At 35.7% G+C, this 23,572-nt stretch overlaps 1 protein-coding gene across 1 annotated transcript in view; it reads left to right on the plus strand.

Moving 5' to 3' along the window:
- Positions 1-23,572, plus strand: part of LOC150105769 (cysteine-rich hydrophobic domain-containing protein 2) — a 128,388-nt gene that overhangs the window by 30,197 nt on the left and 74,619 nt on the right. Inside the window, exon 2 of the mRNA XM_090393570.1 lies at positions 7,406-7,460. Coding sequence (XP_090249696.1) covers positions 7,406-7,460 — 55 coding nt within the window. The remainder of the gene's footprint in view (positions 1-7,405; positions 7,461-23,572) is intronic.

Consider the following 23,572-nt stretch of genomic DNA (forward strand, 5'->3'; position numbering starts at 1 on the left):
GTATATATATGTATATATATATATATATATATTCTGTACACCAGAGGTAAAGGGCACTATGTCCATTTTTTTTTACTGAATTGAGTTTTAGGTATATTTTAATGTTTTGTTTCGTGTCTCTTTTCAGTTGTGCAAAGCACTATCTCCTGTATGTAATAATAAGCGGATTAGCCAGTTGGAAAGGGCACTATGTGCCATCATGGTATCGAGGTAAAGAGCACTAAGTGAACAAGTAGCCGTTTATTTTGAATGCATAAAAAAATAGACTTAATGCCCTTTACCTCCAGTGTACAGATTTTTTTTTTTTTTTTAAATTTCCAAATTACATTTTATTTCTGATGTGTGATATAGAGCATGGGAAACTGGATGAATAAACAGTTTCTTTTAGTGTTTTCTCTTTGTGGTTCATACTGGAAATATTCTTATCCAGAAATAGCATCATTGTCTTGTATAGTTTAGTTTTATAAGTTTCTCTCTTATTCCATATAAATTTATTCATCAGGCTCCTCATCATACTAGCTTTGCTCATTCTTTTGTCTGTTTCCTTATTGTATTTGCCATCTTCATTAAAAATTTAATTTAAAATTCAATTAAAACATTTCAGCATAAATAGCTGAAATGTTTTAATTGTTCTTATGGAAACTCCATTCAGGATACACTTGGCTTATTTAAGTCATTTATAAATGTCTTAATTTATGTCATTTATAAAGTGATGTCACCTTTCTTTATAATGTGATCCAAGTAGATGGTGAATAAGAGTAGATTTCATGTACACCCTGGTTTTACATTAAACCATCTTCCTATACTGTTGTCAGTTATGACTACTGACTTATAACTTAAATACAGAATATTTATTGCTATATGCAGCATTCCATTTATTTGGGTTTTTCCTTCCTCAGAACAGGCAAACCGGCCCCGTGAACACTGCAGGGTTCTCACCACATTGTTACATCTGCAGTCAACCATGAGTCACATCATGGTAGCCAACCTCCTGGATAGGAGATGACATGAGAAAAGGATGGGTTTCCTGTTGCCTTCCTTTCTCAACAATAAGCATTTCATGTCTGTAGATTGTGTGTGTTCGTGGGACTGGTTTGCCTGTTTTGAGATATGAATAATTAGTGTTTTTGGGAGAAAAAAATCCTTCACCTTCATATGAGACCATCTAACTCACTTTTGATTAAAAAAAAAACTTGATAAAGGTCTTTGTAATAGATAGGATTTGAACATAGATCTTTCCAAACAAAGGGCTCTGTTAAAACCAATTAAGCTATGAAGGCTAATGTTCCATTTCTTCTACTTCTCATCAGGGATTAGCTATTTGCATGTTCTGGCTTACTTGTCTTTCCATCTTGCTGCTGGTCTTCCTGTCTCCCTCCCCCCTTTCTCTCTCTCTCTCTCTCTCTTTCATTCTCTTTCTCTCCTTCCCCCCTTTGGTCTATATTTATTGACTTCTTTTGGTAGCTAGCTGATATTTTTCTGTCTCTCTTTCTCACTATATATATATATATATATATTAATATAGTTTAAATGACTATAACACCGAGAATAAGGTTTAATCGTGAGACACTACTAGTTTCGTTGAAAAGATCAACTTCTTCAGGTATCAAATACAAAGAATTATATAAAAAATAACAGAAACATTGACACCTGAAGAAGTTGATTTTTTCAACGAAATTAGTAGTGTCTCACGATTAAACCTTATTCTTTTTTTTATTCTCGGTGGTATAGTCATTTAAACTATGTTAATATTCATAACATTATTTACCAAGTAAATATGAATTCCGACATAAATATATTCCTTGATCTTTTCATTTGCATTGTAAACACCCAGCTCTCTTCTAATGTCTTCTTTATATGGTGCAATTTTCTACATCCTTTAATTGCTCTTAAAAATTTCATTTCTGCTACTTGTATTTTACTTTCATCATTCTTTTTAACAGTCCATATTTCTGAACCATATAATAGTAGTAGTGTCCATGACTTTGTAAAATTTGAGTTTGGATTTCTCATCTTGTTTTTTATTCAGTGTCTTAGATTTTCTGAAATTTTTGTGTTTTTATCTATATCTTTTAGATATGCTATTATGCAGCCTATTTAATTTAACTGTGTAACCTGTTCTATTATTTTATATTCTGTGACTTTTTTGATCTAACATGATCTCTCTCAACCTTTAAATGCCCATGACTTTTGTTTTCTTTTGCAAATTTTTTCAAATTGTATTGTTGGCTTATTTTTTTTAATTCATAAACTGATTTTTGAAGGTCATCTTCATTATCTTATAGTAATCTGATCATCTGTTATCAATACAGTTCTTCTGGTTACTGGATACATTGTTTATTATTGTTTTCCATATTTTCATAATTTGATCGATATATATATATATTATTATGTGACACCTCCATGGGAGTCGAAAGACTCATTGAGGGAGAGTGTGCCAACAGAATCAAACAATTGATCTCCTCCCAACTACTAACTGCACTGAAACTTAACTTTTTGGGAGCCATTAATATCAGAGGCTCTACCAATCGACCAACCTTTGCTGGCATATTTGTTGATGAGATGGATAGGTGGGTGGTTGATGGAGAGATATCAGAGAGTAGTTTATTCAGGAGTAGAGTCCAAAAGACGGCCTGTGACTAAGGGTATGCCACAGGGTTCTGTTCTTGGACCACTGCTGTTTAATCTGTTCATTAACGATATAGGGAAGGATCTAAGAACAGTCATTTGTTTGCTGATGATGCAAAGTTGGGTAGGGCAATAGTGAATGCAGAAGATTTCAAAATCTTGCAGGACGACTTGGATAGATTGGAGTTCTGGGCTAAGGAGAATGGATGTCAATTTAATGTGACAAAATGTAAGGTTATGCATTTTGGGATGAAAAGATTAGCAGCAGTATACCACATTGGTGGAACTGTACTCCAGGAGATTGATGAGGCCAGGGACTTGGGAGTGTTGGTGGATAGGGAATTGAAGTTTAGGGGGCACATTGCAAAAGTGACTAAAACAGCTCGCCAAATCACTTGGCTTCTGAAAAATACTTTAACATGTAGAGACAAACAAGTTGTTGTTCCTCTGTATCGAGCCTTAATAAGACCCCATCTGGACTACTGTGCCCCATTATGGGCACCAGGGTTTCTTTGTGATGGGGAGGAAGTGGAGAGGATCCAGGACGAGTGACCAAGATGATAGCAGGTCTGTGGAATGAACTTTATGAGAATAGGTTGAAGATTTGTGGGTTGCAGAAATTGGTCGATAGGCGAAGGAGGGGTGATATGATTGAGACATTCAAATTACTGAAGGGTTTCTATAAGATTGATCCAGAAGTTATTTTTGAAAATATGACTGGTGGTGGGAGGATTAGGGGCCATGAATGGATGCTGGGCAAGAGCGTGGTTGCCAATGGTGTTAGAGCTAGGTTTTTTACTTGGAGAGTAGTGAATGAGTGGAATAAGCTTCCGGAGTCTGTTGTGGGTGCTATGACGGTGAGTGAGTTCAAGGCAAGGTATGATAGATACTGTGAGAATGTCATATAGTTGTGAGGACATGATGTTTAGGGCCTCCCTCGATGAGTCTAAGGAATCCCTGGAGTCGCCTGTATTAATAATATATATCTCAATGGTGTTGCATGCCGATTTTGGTTGGGTGTGCTAGTGTGTGGCTTATGCAAAATTCATGTCAATTTGACTGTGTGCTTACATTTTTATTGAAAGCACACAGTCAAATTGACATTAAAGTTTTAAGAGTGCATAGTGCTTAATTGTAGGACAACTTTGTATATTTTAATTTATCAATTAATTGTAACCAAATCTTTGTAGAGTGGGGGACAATGTGCTTGTTTTAAGATATATTATAAAACAGTAATGAAGGAAGATGATATATTAGGTTGGTATATTTGAATTACTGAAAGGTATAAATATAATAGTAAATTGGAAGAGGAGTACGAGGCTTACTACCTTTGACTACAATCATACAATCTGCAAAAGTTCTGCCAGAAAACGGGACATTCAGTCGATAGTCAACACTGTTTCCATATTGTAAATATGGACCAAAAAAAAAGTTATAAATTATTTATAGAAAATTATATATATAAAACTTGTCTATATCGGTGTCCTAAACACGTCAGTTCACGCTTCACGTATGCAAAACAGATAAAACACAGAAAACAAAAACAACAAATCATGACAAATGATAACATTCAATTGGACATAATAACCATTCATAGCCACTGATTTCTGGGTGCTGTTGTCTCAGATCACACTCTGTCTTGCCTTTCGGGTGGTTTAAAACCACTGGAATGCTGAGAATTCGACCCGTTGTGCTTTCAGTGCATCTGTTCAAAGGACTCAAAGGTGTCCTTATTTGTGACTTTGCACACCCAGGCTATTAACATGAATGTGATGCAATGTTTATGCATCTGAAGGTGTTCCCTTCGTGAAGTATTAGTATATTTTGTTAGTTTAGGAATCACGCAAAGCAAGGAATAAATACAAAAATATAATATCAGTGATATTGCTATTCCATGGGTGTGCGCTGCACGCCTAGCATACACTGAATATACATCCCTATATATATATATTAAACACTAAACTAGCAGCATACAAGACAATTTTAAGTTATGGATCTGAGAGTTGGGTTAGAAATAAAGCACTTGATCAGAGATTAAAAGATCACAGATATGAGGGTTCTGAGAAGAATTAGGGGAGTGAACCGATGGTGGACACAAGAAGTCCTAGAAAAGAAGAAAACATACCAAAAGTTTCTAGCAAATAAGTTCACGATATGTCCTAAAAGAATATATTGATGGATAAAAATGTAAGAGAGCTAAGATATGTGTAAAAGTAGCTAAACAAAAGTCAGGAGAAGATTGGTAAGAATATGGAAAATAAATATCAGGAAGGTGGCAAAATGTTCTGGAGGCTACTGAAAAAGTTTAGTAATGGAGGAAAGAGTACTGTAAAAGGAATCAAAGATGATAAAGGCGACATGAAAAATGAAGATAAGGATATTCTAGATGTCTTGAGTAATTACTTTGAAAGACTGCTAAATGAACCAAGCAGTGACTGAACAATACTAGAAAATTTTCAAGAGGAAAGCAAAGAAGAGTACATATCAATACTTGATCTAAAAAAAAGCTGCCACTACTTAAAATGTGGAAATGTAGCTGAAGTAGATATTTGATCAGAAATGCTTCTATATTTATGCATTATTTAAGCATAAAAATTTTGCAGTGGCTACACTACATAATTCCGAGGGCCTGATCAGAAGGTTACATTCCTGATGATTGGAGCAGAGTTCTCATATTACCCATCTATAAAAAAGGGAATAAAGCTGAATGTGAAAATTACAGAGGGATTTCTCTAGTAAGTGTTCCTAGTAAGATTCTAGTAAGTTCCTAGAACTTGAAAAGAGGTTGAGAAAGATTGTGGAAAAGAAAATTGGAGAAGAACAATCTGGGTTCAGGCCAAATAGAGGTTGTCAAGATCAGATTTTCGCTTTAAGACAAATAGTTGAGAAATCATGGGAATATGACAAGGATGTGTACTACTTAAATTTTGTGGATCTGGAAAGCTTTTCAAAATATTTCAATTATGGGGTGAATGAAACATTATACAGAACAGCATATAGTCCATATTTAAGTTGTCAGTCAGCAGTTAGAATTGAAAGAAATGCAGGAAGATGTTTTGATATAAATCAGGGGAAGTGAAGGATGCACATTATCTCCACTCCTCTTCATCATCTATATGGATCACATTATGAAAGAAAGTGCCATCAAGCCTGATATTAGAATTGGAGATGTCAAATGTTTTCACTACATTTCCAAGGCATTTGGTCTTGCTTTGAGGGTTTCTCAACAGATTACCACCATATGGATTGCCTTCCTCTCTTTGTAATCAGATTACCAGTTTTCTCTCTCAGATTGATCACTACAATGTAATGGTGGAAGGTGTTCTCTCTTTTCAGATTTTCCTTTAATACAGGTGTCCCTCAAGGCCCTGTCATTTCACCCATCCTTTTTTGATTTATATGAATGACCTGCTTTTATTGTTTGCAGACCCTATTAAAACTTTTCTGATAATAGCACTCTCCCCTCATCCTACTCGCATTACAGTGCTTAAACATCATGAGCTTCAAGAGCATATAATAAGTGTCCTGGACACTGATATCTATAGTATCTTTTATTGTGGCAAAGACCTAGTCGCCTTCACTAGGTCATTGAAGTATTGTTTGTTTTTCTACAAAAAAACAAAAACAAAAAAAAAAACCTTTTATCTTCTCCACTTACTTTTAATAATACTCAGTCAAGTCCAATCTCTCTCTTATACTAACTGAGAGAGAAGCTGAGAATACTACATTTGTAGTATTCTCAGCTTCTAATAAACTTGGCATCATTTTTTGCAAGAGGCAATACTTTGCTTCTGACCAATTACTTACTCTGTATAAATCTCAAATCTTCCCAAAACGAATACTGCTCTCATGTTTGTGGTGGTGCACTAAGGTCTCCCTAAAAGATCTTGACTCTGTTTAGAAAAGGGTGGTTGACTTGATTAATGACACCTTTCTTACAGACTCTCTTCAGCAACTGTCTCATAGATCAGTTTCTGCATTCTCTGTTCTACAGATATGTCCATAGCTGCTGTTCAGCAGTACTAGCATCCATATGGCAGATGGATGCTAGTAGATTTGGCAGAAACTTGAGCAACAGATGCCCAGCATCCTGTTGCAGTTGAACTGTATACTCACTAAACCTGTAATTCCAGTCTGATCTCTTTCTCTCTCTCTCTCCCTCGTGGTCTGTTTCACCTTTTAATTGGTACATCCATGTACACTGCTTTACCAGATTGACCTTCATCATTCCTCTACTTTCCGTTGACTTTGGCTTTAAACATCTTGCACTGAATCTGCTTCTCTTCTTCATTTATTCAATCTGCTTCTGTTTTCTGGAACATCCTTCATTGTGAAGTGTTCATCAATAACTACAGCCTCCTCCTCCTGCCTTTCCAGAAACACATGAATAAGTTCCATCTTTTTGAACCCTTATACCCCCCCCCCCACCCAACAGAACTCATATGGTATGGTTTCTTCTTCTTCCTTTCATGTGCGGCATTGATGACATTGTCACATGCTGAACATATTCAGAAAACATTGTAGGATCTCGATCAATTCATCACAGAATGAATCATTTTTTCATTATATACTAGCATTATAATACTTAATGGTGATAAGTATATACTGGTTATTGCTCTTACATAGATTCATGTGTTTGCAAATTGTATTAGAAAAATAAATATAATTTTTTTTTTTTTTTAAATTTTGAAAAGGAAAGAAATTGCCACAGAATATTTTTAGTTCTTTTTCTCACACTTTTGCTATTTTCTTAAATTATGTATTTTATTATTTCCAGATTTGGTTTAAGTAATAGGTTTGACACTGAATTTCCATCAGCTCTTCTAGCAAAGGTGAGTAAATTTTTTTTAAGTTGCATTATCATCAAGTAGAATGGAAGAAATTTCATGTATTTCATTTCATGATAAATTTCATTATAAGATACAAAGTATTACAAATTCTCAGAAACTTAATAAAGTTATTTAAGATTTTATATATCTGAACATTAAATAACTTGCAACATAAACATTCTTCATCCTTGATTACCTCACTTTAACCACTTTCTTACTTCAACTGCTTTCTCACAAAAAAAACAAGTTTGTTCGGTATTTTCATAGATGCCATAGCAAAGAACTAGCTTTCGTTTATTTCTCTACTTTCCTCTAAGTCTGAAAATGTGAATAGCAAAGTCAACATCCTGGAGATAATGCATATTAAAAGATCTCTATAGTCTCAGGGATACCTTTAGTCTAACATTCTGTGCTATTACAGTTAATTCAATCAACAGCTTACTCCTATAGTAGGCAATTCTCTTTCTGTTGATGACCTCACAATTTGATGTCACTCCTGCAATGTGAGGGTAATTGAAAGGAAACTTCAACAAGCAGTTGATCATGTTTATTCATAGGCTCTTGTAATGCTCAGGTTTAGGCAGAAAAAAAGTATTTGTGTACACTTCTACCGAAAACGTATTCTTCACCTAGATCCTGATTTAAGATGGGTCCCCTGAATTTAAGGATAAGTCCCAAGTTCTTGGGATTCATCTTTGACAGAAAGCTTACATTCTTGACACACATTCATCAACTTAAGGAAAAGTACACAAAAGCATTAAATATCACACACTGACTTCTGCAGAATATGGTGTGGTGGTGTTTCTTGATCTGCCTTTATTGTGCATGTGTATGGTCAAAGCTTGATTATGGGTCTGAAGTTTACAATTCTACAAGGGAGAGCACACTGCAATGGCTGAACCTTATCCATCAGTGGTATACTGGTGCTTTTTGCACATTGTTCATTCAGTCTTATGTTGAAGCAAATATACCTGCTCTATTACTTGTATGGAAGCAGTTATCTCTTAAACCATGCCTAAAAATTAAGTCTGTTCTAGAGCATCCTCATGGATGCTCTAGAAGAGACTTTTTTTTGGTGCAGGCAATGATAACATTGCCTGCACCAAACATAACAGCATTCCTCCATGTTGGGTTTGCCCTTCATCCTAAGAACTAAGGAGGTCTCATTCTCCATCATCTGTCCACATTCAAGTATTTAATACACAGTGCAGAACACTGTGTATTAAATCAAGTGAGATCAGACTGAATGTGATAAAGTCAGGAAACAAAGCACAACCAACAGAGATCTCAGACCTTGAACACATTCAGTCTGATCTCACTTGATTGCAGCATTTGTGCATAAAAGAAAACTGCTTCCAAAAGTATATTTATACAGACTTGTTGAGTTCTTTACAGGCCATCTGTTTTCTTGTGTATAATCCTCATACAGTGCTTCATGAGGTTCTACAACTGTTGTACAAATTGAGGATCTTTAATTTTGATATGCAGCTGTGCTGGATTCCCTGTTACATTGGCTCATACATTTTCCATTTACTGTTTGCCAGTCCTGTATACAGACTACAGATGGTTTATAAGATCAAACTAATAATATAATGGCAGCCATCATAGCAGGAAGCACTGACAAATAAACTGCATGAGATTAAGCCTGAAGCAGAAGAAAGGAAGTTGTTCTTGCTAGGCTCTGCATAGGTCACAGTCATTTATATTTACTTAGTGCTGACGACTCCATCAAAATATGACAAATGGTAAGACACATGCTGCATTGTTCACATGCATGGGTCATCACTTCACTTGAGAAAGGAATGAATTTTTACTATGCTGGCTGAGCCATATACACTCAGGCAGATCTTAGGAGACAAATTGCATGAAGTTTTTAACTTTTTAAAAAGAATTAATTTATGCAAACACATTTGATTATAAATTCTATTTATATGTAGGTACCACTTCTTAATTTAATTACGGTTAAAAAATTTGATTTTTGTATATAACATATTTAATTCATTTCTTTATTATTGTTTTTGTTATTACTTTTAGTAATTCTGTAACCTTTAGTTTGGTGCACTATGACCTTTGCTGTTCGTGTGTTGAGGCTTAAGTGCTGTGAAGAATTCATGTTGGGGGTTTAATGGAATATTATCAGCACTGAGAAAGGATTAAAACTAATTTTAATACTCTCGATATTTCGTCTCCATCACAGAGACATCTTCAGGGATTACAAAAAAAACTTTTTGTAACAACATACACACACAAAAATAATAAAATAGTGAGTGAAACTAAAGTCCTATCTAGGTGGTGTGCCCTCTATGGGCATTTGCAGGTGGCCCAAAATTTGGGAAACATTAATTATCAGAGATTCCTCTTTACATCCTAGGCCACCTGCAAATGCCCATAGAGGGTGCACCACCGAGATAGGACTTTAGTTTCACTCACTATTGTATTATTTTTGTGTGAGTGTTTTTACAAAAAGTTTTTTTTTTGTAATCCCTGAAGATGTCTCTGTGATGGAGACGAAATATTGGAAGTATTAAAATTAGTTTTAATCCTTTCTCACTGCTGATAATATTCCATTAAACCTCCAACATGGACCTTTGCTGTTTTTGCACCAATAAACTCCTAACCAATCAACCAGCTTTAGGCATTACTGCCCAGGAAAAAATGCAGTGTATCACGAGTTGTTGAAAGAATTGATGGACCAGTTTTGTTTATATTGTACAATAGTGATTTCTTCAACCCAAGATTGAAGAGGCTTCACGAGTAGAATATAAAAATTACTGCTATTTATTATCCAGGAAAAAAAAAGTATAGAGCATATAGAGATATAAAAGAAAATATGTTTACAATTGAAAAAAAAAAAAAGTATGCTTAAGCTAGTGGTATCAAATTGTTTAAGGAATATTCTGAAAATTGCCAAATAAAAGATTGCATTTTAATTATTTTAATCATTCATTTGGGGAAAACAATTTCACAGGTTCTGGTAATTTTAGTATAGAATTTATTGTTTAATAACTGTACTTCATTGGTTGAACTAGCCAGAAAATGATGCATATTACTGAAGCAGAGGAGCTAGGAGGAGTATAAATGTACTCATATAAACCAAATGTAAGAGTTAATAAAGCTTGATAATTTCTCTTGGTGATTTTTTTGTTTGACCATAGATAACCTAGTCAGGCAAGTTGACTTTGTGGACTGTTGTAGATATATGAATTGCACTTTGTGGGAAGATATTGATGAATATGAAGGCAAAAAGTTAAAATTCCAAATAGCCATTCTGAAGTCAGAAGGAATTCATAAGCTACTAGCTTCATTTCACAAACAACTACTGCAGGATTTTGGCATGCTTTCATGACCTAATGTAATTTACAAGGCAAACTTACGAGGAAAGCAATACTATACTTATTGCACGAATTCAGCTAACAGACATCATGCATATCAATAGGAACTAATTTACATAATGCGTGATGTGAGAAAATTCTGAACAGTTACATAACCTAAAATGTTTATATATAAATAATAATAAATATCAGGCAGAATAGTTTTTTATAAACATAAAAAAAGTATCTTGTTTGATATATATTATTGATATTATTAATTATATGAAGAGCCAAAGGTTTCAATTCGGCTACATAAACTTATTTAAGTTAAGGGATATTACATCCCATATTGTTTCATAGCCTAATAAGAAACTCAAAGAGTTTCATGTCGAATATAGTAAATATATATAAAGTTCAGCGAGTCCAAGCATAAGCAAATACCTGGATAGTGTTACAACTGACCCTTTAGGGAGTGCAACACTCGCCAAACTTTATATATATTTACTATATTCGGCATGAAACAATATTTGGCTATGAAACAATGTGGGATGTAATATCCCTTAACTTAAATAAGTTTATGTTGCCGAAATGAAGCCTTTGGCTCTTCATATAATTAATAATTTATTAGGACACCTTCTTGGCAATTCTCATAGTAGGGTATATGCAGGTTCTGTTTGCTACAAACTTGGTGTTTCTAGGTCTACCTACTCACTGATGAGATCTCAATAAAGGTTGAAACCGGTCTGGGTAGTGACCTTCTCTCACTCATAATGTAGAACAATAACCCAGCTCCTGGGAGCTGGGTTTATTGTTCTACATTAAACAAATTTTTACAAAATGGGGAAATATCAAGAATTGTGATCGGAGCTTGCTACACCCTTGCTACACCAAGCTACACCAAGAAACCTAATGTGATATTTCTTGCTACACCAAGAAATATCACATTATGGGGAAATATCAAGAATTGTGATCGGAGCTTGCTACACCCTTACCATGAGTTGCCTCAGTGTTGCACTCCCTGAAGGGTCAGTTGTAACACTATCCAGGTAGTTGCTTACGCTTGGACTCGCCGAACTTTATATATATTTACTATATTCAGCATGAAACTCTTTGAGTTTCTTATTCGGCTATGAAACAATATGGGATGTAATATCCCTTAACTTAAATATTATTGATATATTATTTTTGCATGATATATGATGACTTTAACAAGGTGCTTTGCTCCCCATTCAAGTATGTATTTGTCTTCTGAATACAAGATGATTTTGTAATTGGAAAACAAATATTGACATCAGATAGCAAACGTTCATTGTACTCCCCCCCTGCCATCCCTCCCTCCATGTTATGGCCAAGTTACCTTTAGGAGGAACCTGAAGCTTTTTGAGCTCTATCTAGGATGATTTTTGCATCTTGAATGATATAAAAAGGTGAAGCATTTTATTAGGAAAATTTAAAATGTTCCAGATGAGAAACACAGTAACGTAACATTTTAAAATACATTAAAAAAGCTGCTGAATACAAATATAGATCAGATTAAAATAACTTCAGTAATTTTTTTATGTGGCTTTCACCCACAAAAGGTTTCTTTGTAAACCTGTAGTATATTTATACCACAGGCAGGCTTTGGATTTTTTTTTCCATTTTGTATTTTGGATGATAGAAGTATATTAATATTGTTATTGTCAAAATGCAATGTAAACTATTCGAAAATTGATGTATATATTATATTAGAATATAGTACGTACATCAATTTTCAAATGGTTTACATTTCATTTTGACATTTCACTTTGATGATAATAATATCAATAGCGGGCACATCACAAGTGCCGATATATGTGTTGCGAAACCAAAACTAATAATATACTAACATAAACAAATTGTAAAAATATTCATAATTTTAAATGATGATTATTTTTACAGTGCCATTAATTGGTCACTGAACTGTCAATCTGTATATAGTTTTGTCATTAATTTCTTGTATTTCTACCCATACACTAAATAAACTTTCATTTCCACGCACACTTGGCCATTCATCCAGTCTGTTGAAGTCCTCTTGTAAGGCTACAACATCTGTTCTACTTCTTATCTCTCTCTCCAACTTTAGCTGCAAGCTGCCTCCTTGAGTGTCATAATCATCAGCCTTATAGTTCCACATATATCCCTTTCTCACAGAAGTCCTGATATGGTTAGCCACCACCAAAGCAGTCACTTCATAGTCTCTTTCAACCATTTGGAGTTACATTTGTCTCATTTACGATAACATCCTCTTATGAGATAATCAAATCCCAAGGTCTTTGATCCTTCTGTAAGCTGTTATGTACTGCCTAAGATAGTTATCCCTTGTTAACAGGTGATGTGCCTGTTATTGATATTATTATTGTCAAAATGAAATGTAAACCATTTGCATATCACAAGTGCTGACTTGTGTAACAAAACCAAAACTAATAATATACTAACATAAACAAATTATAAAAATATTCATAATTTTAAATTATGATTATTTTTACATTGCCATCAGTTGGTTACTGAACTGTCAATCTGTATATAGTTTGGTCATTAATTTCTTGTATATCTACCCATACACTAAATAAATAAACTTTCACCCCTTTCATGTCAGTGAGCTCTTTTACTGTCATCCATGGACCTTAAGAGGACAAAAGTGAAGATTAATGCAGAGATAGATTAATGTGAATGCTCTGCCAGAAGAGTGCTGCTTTCAGTTGACCGGCATAGTGTTGTAGATCTTTCTGAATCCACTGGAGATGTATCTATTGCCAGAAGCTAAGAGAAGTTTAGTGCTTTCATAGGTGTCAGCAGTATGTGGAATTATGTTGATGTTGTTTTAAATGAATTCAGTAAATTTTGGCCAGTTTGATTTTCTGAAATTCTGTCAGGATATCAGGAATCTGTTTTTTTCTGGGGATTATAAGTCCTACAAGAAGTAGGCAGGGTCTGCAATGCCCGTGGGGGAAAAGGAGGCGGTAACTTGGTCAGTGGTGGTAAAGCAAAAGTTCAAGGGTTGTCTCTGATTGCCACCTTCTAGATTTGAAGGCTCTATGTTACTTGTTGTCAATGTTGTCATTGATGTGTATCCTCGTAATGTACTGTGCGAGTTGCGAAATCCCCAAGGATGATGACAGGATGGGCTGGCTGAGGACGTGCAGGGCTTGGCCACTCGAGTAGAGGAGGCTTATATGCATTGTAGATTGGGAAGTTATGGAGCTGGATACCAATGAAAAAAGTTGCTCTTCGTGAATGTCCCAGAAATTGAGAGATTCTTTCCAGATTTGCTTTTGTGTGGATTGCCAGGCCATGTCTTTCATCAGGTTTATCAGTGAGAAGGATGTACCTAGGACTGGTAATATTTCCTTGTGAGGTGTGGTGAGTTTCCTGTAGTGCAACAGTGTTTACTTTGTGTCTGGTAGGCACAAAGGATATTATTTAGTACCTCTGATTTTAATCGACATTCAGCTGGAGCCGACAATTCCTGATGTTCATTTTTGAGGTGACTAAAATGATTTGGAGACCCTAGTGGACTTTTCGAACATAGCCCTCTATCTAAGCAATGGACACAAATGTTGTTAACTTGGGTGATGTTTGAGCCAGTATGTCTACTTTAATGGTGTGTGTGTGTGTGTGTGTGTGTGTGTGTATGCATGCATGCATGCTTGCACGCACATACTTATTTCTTGTAGTGTCCAGGATATTGTTGTTATTGTTAGCATTGATGTAGCAAAGTGTAAGGTTCAAAATTTGGGAGCAAAGATGGGATGCAGAATATAAAATTGGAGGGGGGGAATATCCTAGAAGAGGTGGAAGAGATGAAAGATTGGGCATTGGTGGTGGATAGGGAGACTTGAAAAATTTTGGGGACATTTTACTATAATTGTGAGGGCAGCATAGCAGATTATGGAAATGATGCAGAGCAAACTGACATGTAGATATTAGGATGTTATGATTCCGTTGTATAAGGCTTTGAAGAGCCCACATGGATTACTGTGTGCATATTTGATCATCTGGTTTTAATAGTAATGTTGGAGAGGGTTCAGAGACAATTAAGGATTAAGGTTGTTAGTGGTTGTTAGTCTCTGGTATGTTGAATATGAGAATGGATTGAGGGAATGCAAATTGCAGAGCCTTGGTTTATCAGTGAGGGGGGGGGATACACGATCAAAGCATACATGGGGTAATTACTAGATTAATATGAATATTTTTCATAGAATGACTAGAGATTTGGGAGGAGGGGGGGGACACAAGGCCATCCTTGGAAGCTGTATAAGGAGAATGTGAGCAAGGGAGTGAGTAGTATGGGTTATTGGAATACATGGCCTGAAAGTGTAGACAGTGAACTCATTTAAATCACATATGATGAGCTCTGTGTGAGTGCAGGATCTCTTGTGCTAAGTTGCTTGACTTTATGGAGGTCTGATGATGATGATAATAATCCTATGATTATTATCATCATCATCAGATCTCCATATGACTGTAATTTGTTGTCTAGTTACCTACCTTTAAGGTTACTGACAGTTCTTTGCTTATAAATCTCTAGAACCTAGCAGATAGGCAGCCATTTTCTGTTACAGCAGTTTATTTCTGCAACATTGAAAAAAGTAATCAGGTACCAAAATTGTCAAGAAGTTTATAATTATGATGTCTTTCTTTTGCTTCTTTGTGAAGCAAAAGAAAGCTTAATTTTAATAATTTATGTTTAAGTTAAAGTTTAAGTTTAATAATTTGTGAAGCAAATTATCCAAAGATACCCCAATATTAAGGAGAGAGAGAGATTTTACTTTGACAATTGCACTCCTGTGACATCTATTTCAGATTTGAAAGAGTAGAACATGCATTCTACAGTTAACGTACTGCCCCATGTATTTATAGCAGACTAATGTATTGGGTATACTATTACTTACACTAGAATAGTTTTTTTTTTTTTTTTTTTTTCAATCTATGCAAAAAAGAATTCCCCAAATCAGCAATGTAAAGAGAATTTTGATATTTATAATTAATGTCATTTATGGAAAGTTTAAAAAAACAAAACAAAAACATCCTCTTGAAAACCAGCAATATGACATATAAATGCTTTACAATATTATATTATGTAAATTCTGTTGCTCAGGCCAACAATTTTCAAAAAGGCATTCTAGAAGAAACCAAATTTTTGTCGAGATGGGGCAGTCCTCTCACATAATGCAATATTTATCAAAGGGTGAGATAAAATTCTCTGTTTTTATTATGAAAGGTTTTCCACACTTCCATCTTCTTAGTTCACTGTGATCTTCTAGTTAACTGCAGAGATGACTAGAAAGCAATCCCATACAGAGAAGAAACTCACGGTAACTAGAAATGCTTAACTACCTGTGCACCAGTCATCTCTTTTGGTTTTTCAGTTGCTCTATGCCTGCAGGGTGATATAAAGGCACTGAGACTTTTTTTTTTCATCTCTCCTAGTATTCATCTGTCTTTTCTATCTAATACAAGCAATACTTTCAGACTCTCTTGTACCCCTATGCTGCTCTAGGCATGTGATGAACACACTTTTTCACCTCCGCAAAGGGTGAAAATGATCTGGGTAGTGATTCTTCCCATACTGTTTCTACATTATAGGATACCAAGGCAAGTGATGTAAAGTCAGTAGCCTTTATATACAAGTAGACTAGTCATGAGGATAATTCACATGCAAACTTTGCTTATGCTTGGATAAAGAATTTAAACAAGAATATAATTTACATATATCATATATCATACTGTACTTTGTAACTGAGTGGTAAAACTTTCTGTGATTAGATTTTAACTTGTCAATAATGTGGAATAACATTCATTAGCCCCAGTGCTTCTCTGCGGTGCATGCATTGTATTACTTCAACTGAACAAACCTTCATATTTGAACAACATCAAGTTTCAATCTGATCACATAAATTACTGTACTTACATGATAGTGAACTTGTGAGAACACAAGAATAATTGATCGTGGATTGTTTGCTAATGGGAGATAGATTGCATTGTGGCTTTGAAGTGAGTGAACTGGATTAACTGTGAATGCCAATGTCTAAGTAAGTCTTATTAAAAAATTACTAGCTATTGTATAGCAATTTTTCAATTATCTGAACTTCAAATAACTCAAACAGTCCTCAAAAGAATCAACATGTTATTGAACTCCTGAACTGCACCATATATCATACATTCAGTTAACTATCTAGTTAACCGACTGGCATCAGTTTTCTAGTGTGATTGGATAATTGAGAGACTGCACTTTTTCAGAGCATATTTATTATGCCTTTCATTTAGACTCAGAAAAATTTTGATCCTAATTTTTTTTCCTTCTTTTATCTGTTCTTATTCTTTCCATCTTCATTACTCTTATATTACTGCTGCTGTGATTTTTTACTTTAATAATTCAGATTTATGGTAATTTGCCAAACATTACTTCTTTGATTAGATACTTCACTGTGAATAATTTTCAGGTATAATGCTTGAAATTTATTTTGTAGATTTATTGCACTTTTCTATATTCCCATTGTTGTTTTAGGTGCATTTTTCATTAGAATTAGAAGAATAAATCACTGAAAAAATAAAAAGTAAAAATAAAATAAATCTTCAGTTTCTAGAGCAGTGCTACTTGCTTACTGTTAGTAAAGGGCTCCACAGCACTAAACAGCACTTATCTGCAAAAGATAAGTGCTGTTTTGTGTAATAATTGATGATATTGCTTGCATTTTAATATACTATTGTTTATTTTTGATAATTTGTGTCTGCTTGATTATTAGCCTTGTGGTTTTGTTACTGACTTTTTTTTATTTAATTTTTGAATTTTGTCATGAACAGAACACAGCAGTGGCAGGCACAAGGTCAGCTCGTCATGCAGCGCAAAGATCAAATGCCATTTTTAGACTTTTCAAAAATGGTTTGATGTTATGAGTGCAACATATATGCATAGCAAAATGTGAAAGATGTGTTTGTAGAGAGACTGAACAGGAGACGAAAGAATGTATGGATTTGTAGAAAGTGAGATATTTTATTAGCCTACAAGTTAGCGAATGCGAAACAAACTGAAGGAATGAAAGTTGGTGTAAATGAAAGAAATGGAAATGGAATGAAAGCTGCTGAGACTTAGGGAGTGAAAGAAAACAAGAATGAAGAAATGAAAGTGAAATGGAGTGTGAATGAGGAAACGGAAGCAAGGTGTGGCAGAATGAGAGGTAGCGAGACTACAGGTGTGACAGAGATTGAAATCTTGCTGGAATGCAAGATTTCGAGAAAGATTTATTCAAAATGAAAATGAAATTAGGAATATGTGGAGTGATATTAGACGTTTAGTGCAAACAAATGAAAGAGTGCAGAACAACAGAATAAAAGAAAAAATAGAAAAAAGAAGTGATGAATGGTTCAAGAATAGCAGTATATGGAGATTCCATTGTTAGAGGATCGGTTAATGAGAAAGTCCATAAGGTCTGCTATCTAGGAGGGAGAATGAGCAAGGTAATTCATGCTTTGGATATGAGGAGGAAACAAGCAGGAAACGAGAATTAGTGGTGGTTGTGGGAACAAATGATTTAAGCAGACATAAGGAGAATGTAAGGGTAGATATCAGGAGGTTATTGAGAAGAGTGAAAAGATAACAGTATAGTGAGAAAGGTTATCAGTGTGTTGCCAAGGTATGGCAATGATGAGTTGAGATGAAGAGCCAGAATCATTCATGATTCTGGCTCTTCATCTCAATTCTGGCAAAGGTGTGTGTGTGAGGAGGAAGGAGTGCAGTTTATTGTTGATGTATGGCATGTATTTGTGACAATGGAATTATACAGACATGATGGATTGCATTTTGGTTTTGGAGTGAGTGAATGAACTGGATAAACCTTTGGTAGATGGAAGTGCAGTATGTGTGTGTAATGGAAGCAGGAGGATGGAAATGGATATAGTAGTAGTAGTATTGTAAGAGAGAGAGAGAGAATGGGAATGCAAGAGGAACAGGGATATAGGGGGGGGGAGCCCAGGGAGACATGACAAGAGGGAGAGCGGATGTTGGAAGTAGTAGTGATTGTGTGTATGGGGATGATCAGCATAGGAACGGGATGAATTGGGATGTGAGTGGGGTAGTTGAGACTGATCAGATATATGTGGTAAGCATTGATAAAGGTGATTGGGCAAGGGCAGGTGGGAAAATCACAAGTGACTTGTGTAGGACTGGTTATAGTGTAAAATTCGATGTAGCTTGGAATTTTACAAGTGCTTTACATTGATTTTTACAGAGGTCTCATCTCAAACGTTTGTGTTGTAAAATAAACTTTGTATAAAGCATGTATATAGTCCAGTGGAAAATTAACCTGCTTAAATGTAGTGAACAAAGAATGTCTGAAATTAGTGTCTGCTTGATTACAAGCAGACACTAATTTGTCCAAAGCACTTAGTTATTGTTTTAACTAAGTGCTTTGGAACCCTTTGTTTACAAGCTCTGTGTATGCCCACCTTCAAGGTCATTCTTAAAAGGATCGGCGCTGATCAGACAAGGTTCTGCTGCCTGACAAATCGGATTTTAGAGGTACACATGAGATAACAAAGAAATAGTTGGCTTTAATATCAGATCAAGGAGTCGCGCTGATTTCTTCGGGATTCTCAATCCTTCATGCAAGATCCTGGAGACGGAGAAATAAAAAGACGTCGAGGAGAACATTGATATCAGCAGTCAAAAATAGAGGATACGATTCACCATCCACTAGGCTGTATAGATCTTGGACGTTGCTGTGGAAATTGCCGGAAGCTATTACCTGAAGAGTGGACTTCAGCGCCCAGAGAAGAATGCACTACCATCTGAATGAGACTGCATAAGCTCTGCATGTTGGATCCCCCCCCCCCCCCTTGCAGGAACCTACGAGTCCCAGAAATAACCGTTCCAAAACGCCGCCAACATTCCCTGATGAGATGCCGGTGAAACAAGATGCTGTAGAAGGAAATCTAAGGCCTGAGAGGGAAGAGAAGTTTGAGAACTCCGGAGCAGAACCTTGAATGAGTAAGCGACCCAGATGACAGAGCATATGTGAGTTTGTTCCATTTGTTCTATGTTTCTTTTATGTAATCTAGGAGAAATAATTTAGATGGACTGATAAGATATAAGGTACTAGGAAAAAGCAGTGTCTATAGGAAAGTGTTTTGGTTTGTTAGTTAATTGGAATACAATTGTGAGATAACTTGGCATAACAAATTAATTTCTTTATGGATAGATTAGAATTTGTTTTTCAATAAGCTGAGAAGTAAATGAATATTTATGCTGTATATTTGTTTAGAATTGTAAAGGGAAGTTTTTTAATGCTAAGTTTTAACGGATAGTAGAGAGAGAGAGTAATCTCCCTATCATTTGATTGATATACTTTTGTATTAGCGTAAATAAATGTGTTTTAGTTATATATCAACAGAGTACTGCCTGATCTTTTGATTTACAATGCACTGTTCCTAAATAAACTCGGACCTGAGAGCGAGAAACAACTAAGGTATTAGAAGCGTAATTTAAATGCACGTGGACCACGACTGTTTATGCTATTTTTTGAAGGTATATATGCTAGAGAGATCTATCGGCCATATTACTGAGTCTTATGCCTAGAAAGGAATACTGGTAGCATAGTCTGAACAAACAAATTTTCCAGTACTCTTGGGCATACAACAAGCAGTGCGAAAGGTGGATAAATTTTGTGCGAAAGAGTAAGTCACTAAGGAGACACAAGAGTAAGAAGTTAGCAAGGATAGAGAATAATAATTAAGATATTATAATGGTGCAGCCGACGACATAATAAAGTAGTAAATAATATCTTCTTCTTCTTTCACTACGCATTATTCCCACTTCCTACGCAGGGTTCATGTGTTACTTAGATGCAACTTCTTTGTTAGTACCACTCCCAACCGACCTGTTTGTCACTGGGGGGAATATATTTTTGGCTGTAGAAGTGTATGTTCACAGGGCTGGTTTGCCTGCTTGCGGGATGAAAAATGCCAGATAAACTGGCAGGAAAAAACCCAACTGTCTGCGCCCAAGACCGTTAACTTGGCAATGCCTGGGGAAGATCCTCAAGTTGCTCACATCTTTGACGGGAATTGAACCTGGGACACTCCTTCTCCAGGCATATGGTTGCGAAGTGCAAAGCCACTAGGGTAACCGCATGGACAGAGTAGTAAATAATATAAAGAGGCAAATATATAGATTAAAGTTTACAATACGAAGATAGAGCAACATTTTACAATAGACCATAAAGTAAACTGCTATGTTTATTTACAAATGCCAGGAGTATCAGAAATAAGGGAGATGAAATTGTTTCACTGATTGAGTTTATTCACCCCAAAATTGTTGGAATATGTGAAACATGGTTGAATGAAGATGATATCTTACATCCTAACAGAAATAGAAATGGAAGGGTACAGTATTATTTTTATGGCTATATGTATTGGGTACAGTATTTTTTTGCTAAGATAGAAAGGACAAAGAAGGGAGAGAGAGAGTGTGTGCATGTGCATGCTGCTGATGATAGTAGGGACATTATGTCCACATGAAGTTTGACATGGAAGAGGGAAATAGTGGCAGTGGAGGTTGTTAGGAAGAGCTATTTAGTTGGATGTTGCTAAATGCCAGGGAATGTGGAATGTGACAATGAAGAAATGTATAAGCAACTTGGGTAAGTGAACAGGGGACGGGCAATTATTGTAAGTGATTTTAATTATGGTATAGACTGGAATGAAGAAATAGCATTTGGAAATAAGGAAAATGAATTTCTTGAGTTCTTGAGAGACAACTATCTCAGAATGTGTATGTAAAAGAAGGCATGCGAGGATCAGGAGTTTTACATCTGATCATTTCATCAGAGTATGTAATTGTGATTGGGATTTTGCACTCCCTTCCAGTTGGTGAGAGTGATCATGAAGTTAGTTCTCACCTAGGTTGTAGACTTCTGAAGACCTCTACAAGGAAAGGATATATGTAGGAGGAGAAGACTGGTGTTTATGACAAGCTTAAAAGACTGTTTTGAGCTATAGCAGGTTACTACATAACGTATGTTCATTTTTATGTTTTTCTGGTAAGATTGCGCTTAGAAAAATGTCAATTTTGTCTGTAATAATTTTATATTTTGCAATAACTTAACCATGAGCCTTTTGTTAAAATAATGTGGTGCATGACATCATTATGTGATGCTGTTAACTCATGTCCATATATGGCAATTTCAAAAGAAGCGTGAAGTATGATGTCATTGTGGTCGAAAGTCAGTATGTGACCATATATGGAAGTTTTGAGAGACACGTGTACAATGAAAGTCTGGGCCTTTATAAAGCGAAATGGTGAGATGCGCTTTATAAAGTGCACTTTGGATGCAGTGCAAGATGAATAATGGTAATAATCAGTTGCATGAAGAGTATAAAGAGCAGGGCAGGAGAGTGACTCAGTTGGTAAGCACAAGAAAAACTCCTGAGAGTTTTTCTTGTGCTTAGGGTGGGAGAATGGTAACTGTTGTAGAGGACATTTGGGAAATTCAGTGAGCAGTTCATCAGGGTGTTTCATCCTCAGTATAAAATCAGAAGCTCACATGTAAAGAATGAAATGAAAAGAAGACTTAATGGTGACCGAAGAAGAGTATATCAGGAGCTAAGTAAGCTAGATTTAAATAAGGCAATTGGACTTGATATATCACCACGTGTCTTTAAGGGAATTTTCCAGGAAGTTGGCATCAACCTTGGCCTACCTATTTAACAAGAGTCATGCAACAGCACAAATCCCAAAGGAGCGGAAGGAAGGCTTAATTGGTCCACTTCACAAAGGTGGTGATAAGCTTAAAGCAACAAATTATAGGCTGATTTGTATATTTAGAGTTGTAGTTTTTGGAGAGGTTGGTGAGAGATAGGATACAACAATGGATTGATAACGTATTGTTTATGCTTGTCAGCATAGGTTTATTAAAGGTACTATAGCAAGGTGATGAATGTATTGGACAAGGGGAGATACAGTAGTGTACTTAGATGTTGCAAAGGTTTTTGATAGAATACCACACCACAAGTTGGTCACTGAACTTAAGAAGACGGAATTGGATAACAGACTAGTTAGTTGAATAGGCGACTTACTATCAGATAAGTATCAGCAAATTATGTATGAGGAGGTGGGGGGGGGATGCACTATCTCAAAAGAGGAAAGTCACTAGTGGTGTGCCACATGGGGTCTGATTTGGGACCACTGTTATTTAATTTGTATATTAATGATATTGGGATAGGCTTAGCTGGTGATATGCAACTGTTTGCATATGATACAAAACTGAGAAGTATGATGATTAATCAAGCAAATGTTATGGCTTTACAGGACTTGAATAAAGTGATTGAGTGGACAACAGTATGGGACTTTCAATTCATTGTTGCAGAGTGTAAAGTTCTGAAATTTGGTAGGTGACTCTGGGATGCAAAGTATACATTGGTGGGAAAATTTTGGAGGAACTTGAGGAGATAAGTGACCTTGGAGTGGTGGTGAACAAGGATCTGAAGTTCAGAAGTCATATTGCACAAGTTGTGAAGGCATCACATCATATTATGGCAACGATGCGGAGGATATTAACTTGTAGAAATAAAGCCATTCTGGTTTCATTGTTTAAGGCCTTGTTCATGTTGTGTGGATTAACGTGCACAGATTTAGTCTCCTGGTTTCCATGATGATAAGGATATATTGGAAAAGGTCCAGAGAAGACTGACTAAGATGGTAACTGGTCTTTGGAATATGAAGAGAGATTGAGGGATTTGTAGTTTGCAAAGCATTGTGCATAGGAGGAAGAGAGGTATGAGTGAGGC

The sequence above is a fragment of the Typopeltis vanoorti genome, chromosome 6 (assembly GCF_054136105.1).
Source record: "Typopeltis vanoorti isolate ZY-2024b chromosome 6, IOZ_Tvanoo_1.0, whole genome shotgun sequence".
Taxonomy (NCBI): Eukaryota; Metazoa; Arthropoda; class Arachnida; order Uropygi; family Thelyphonidae; genus Typopeltis; species Typopeltis vanoorti.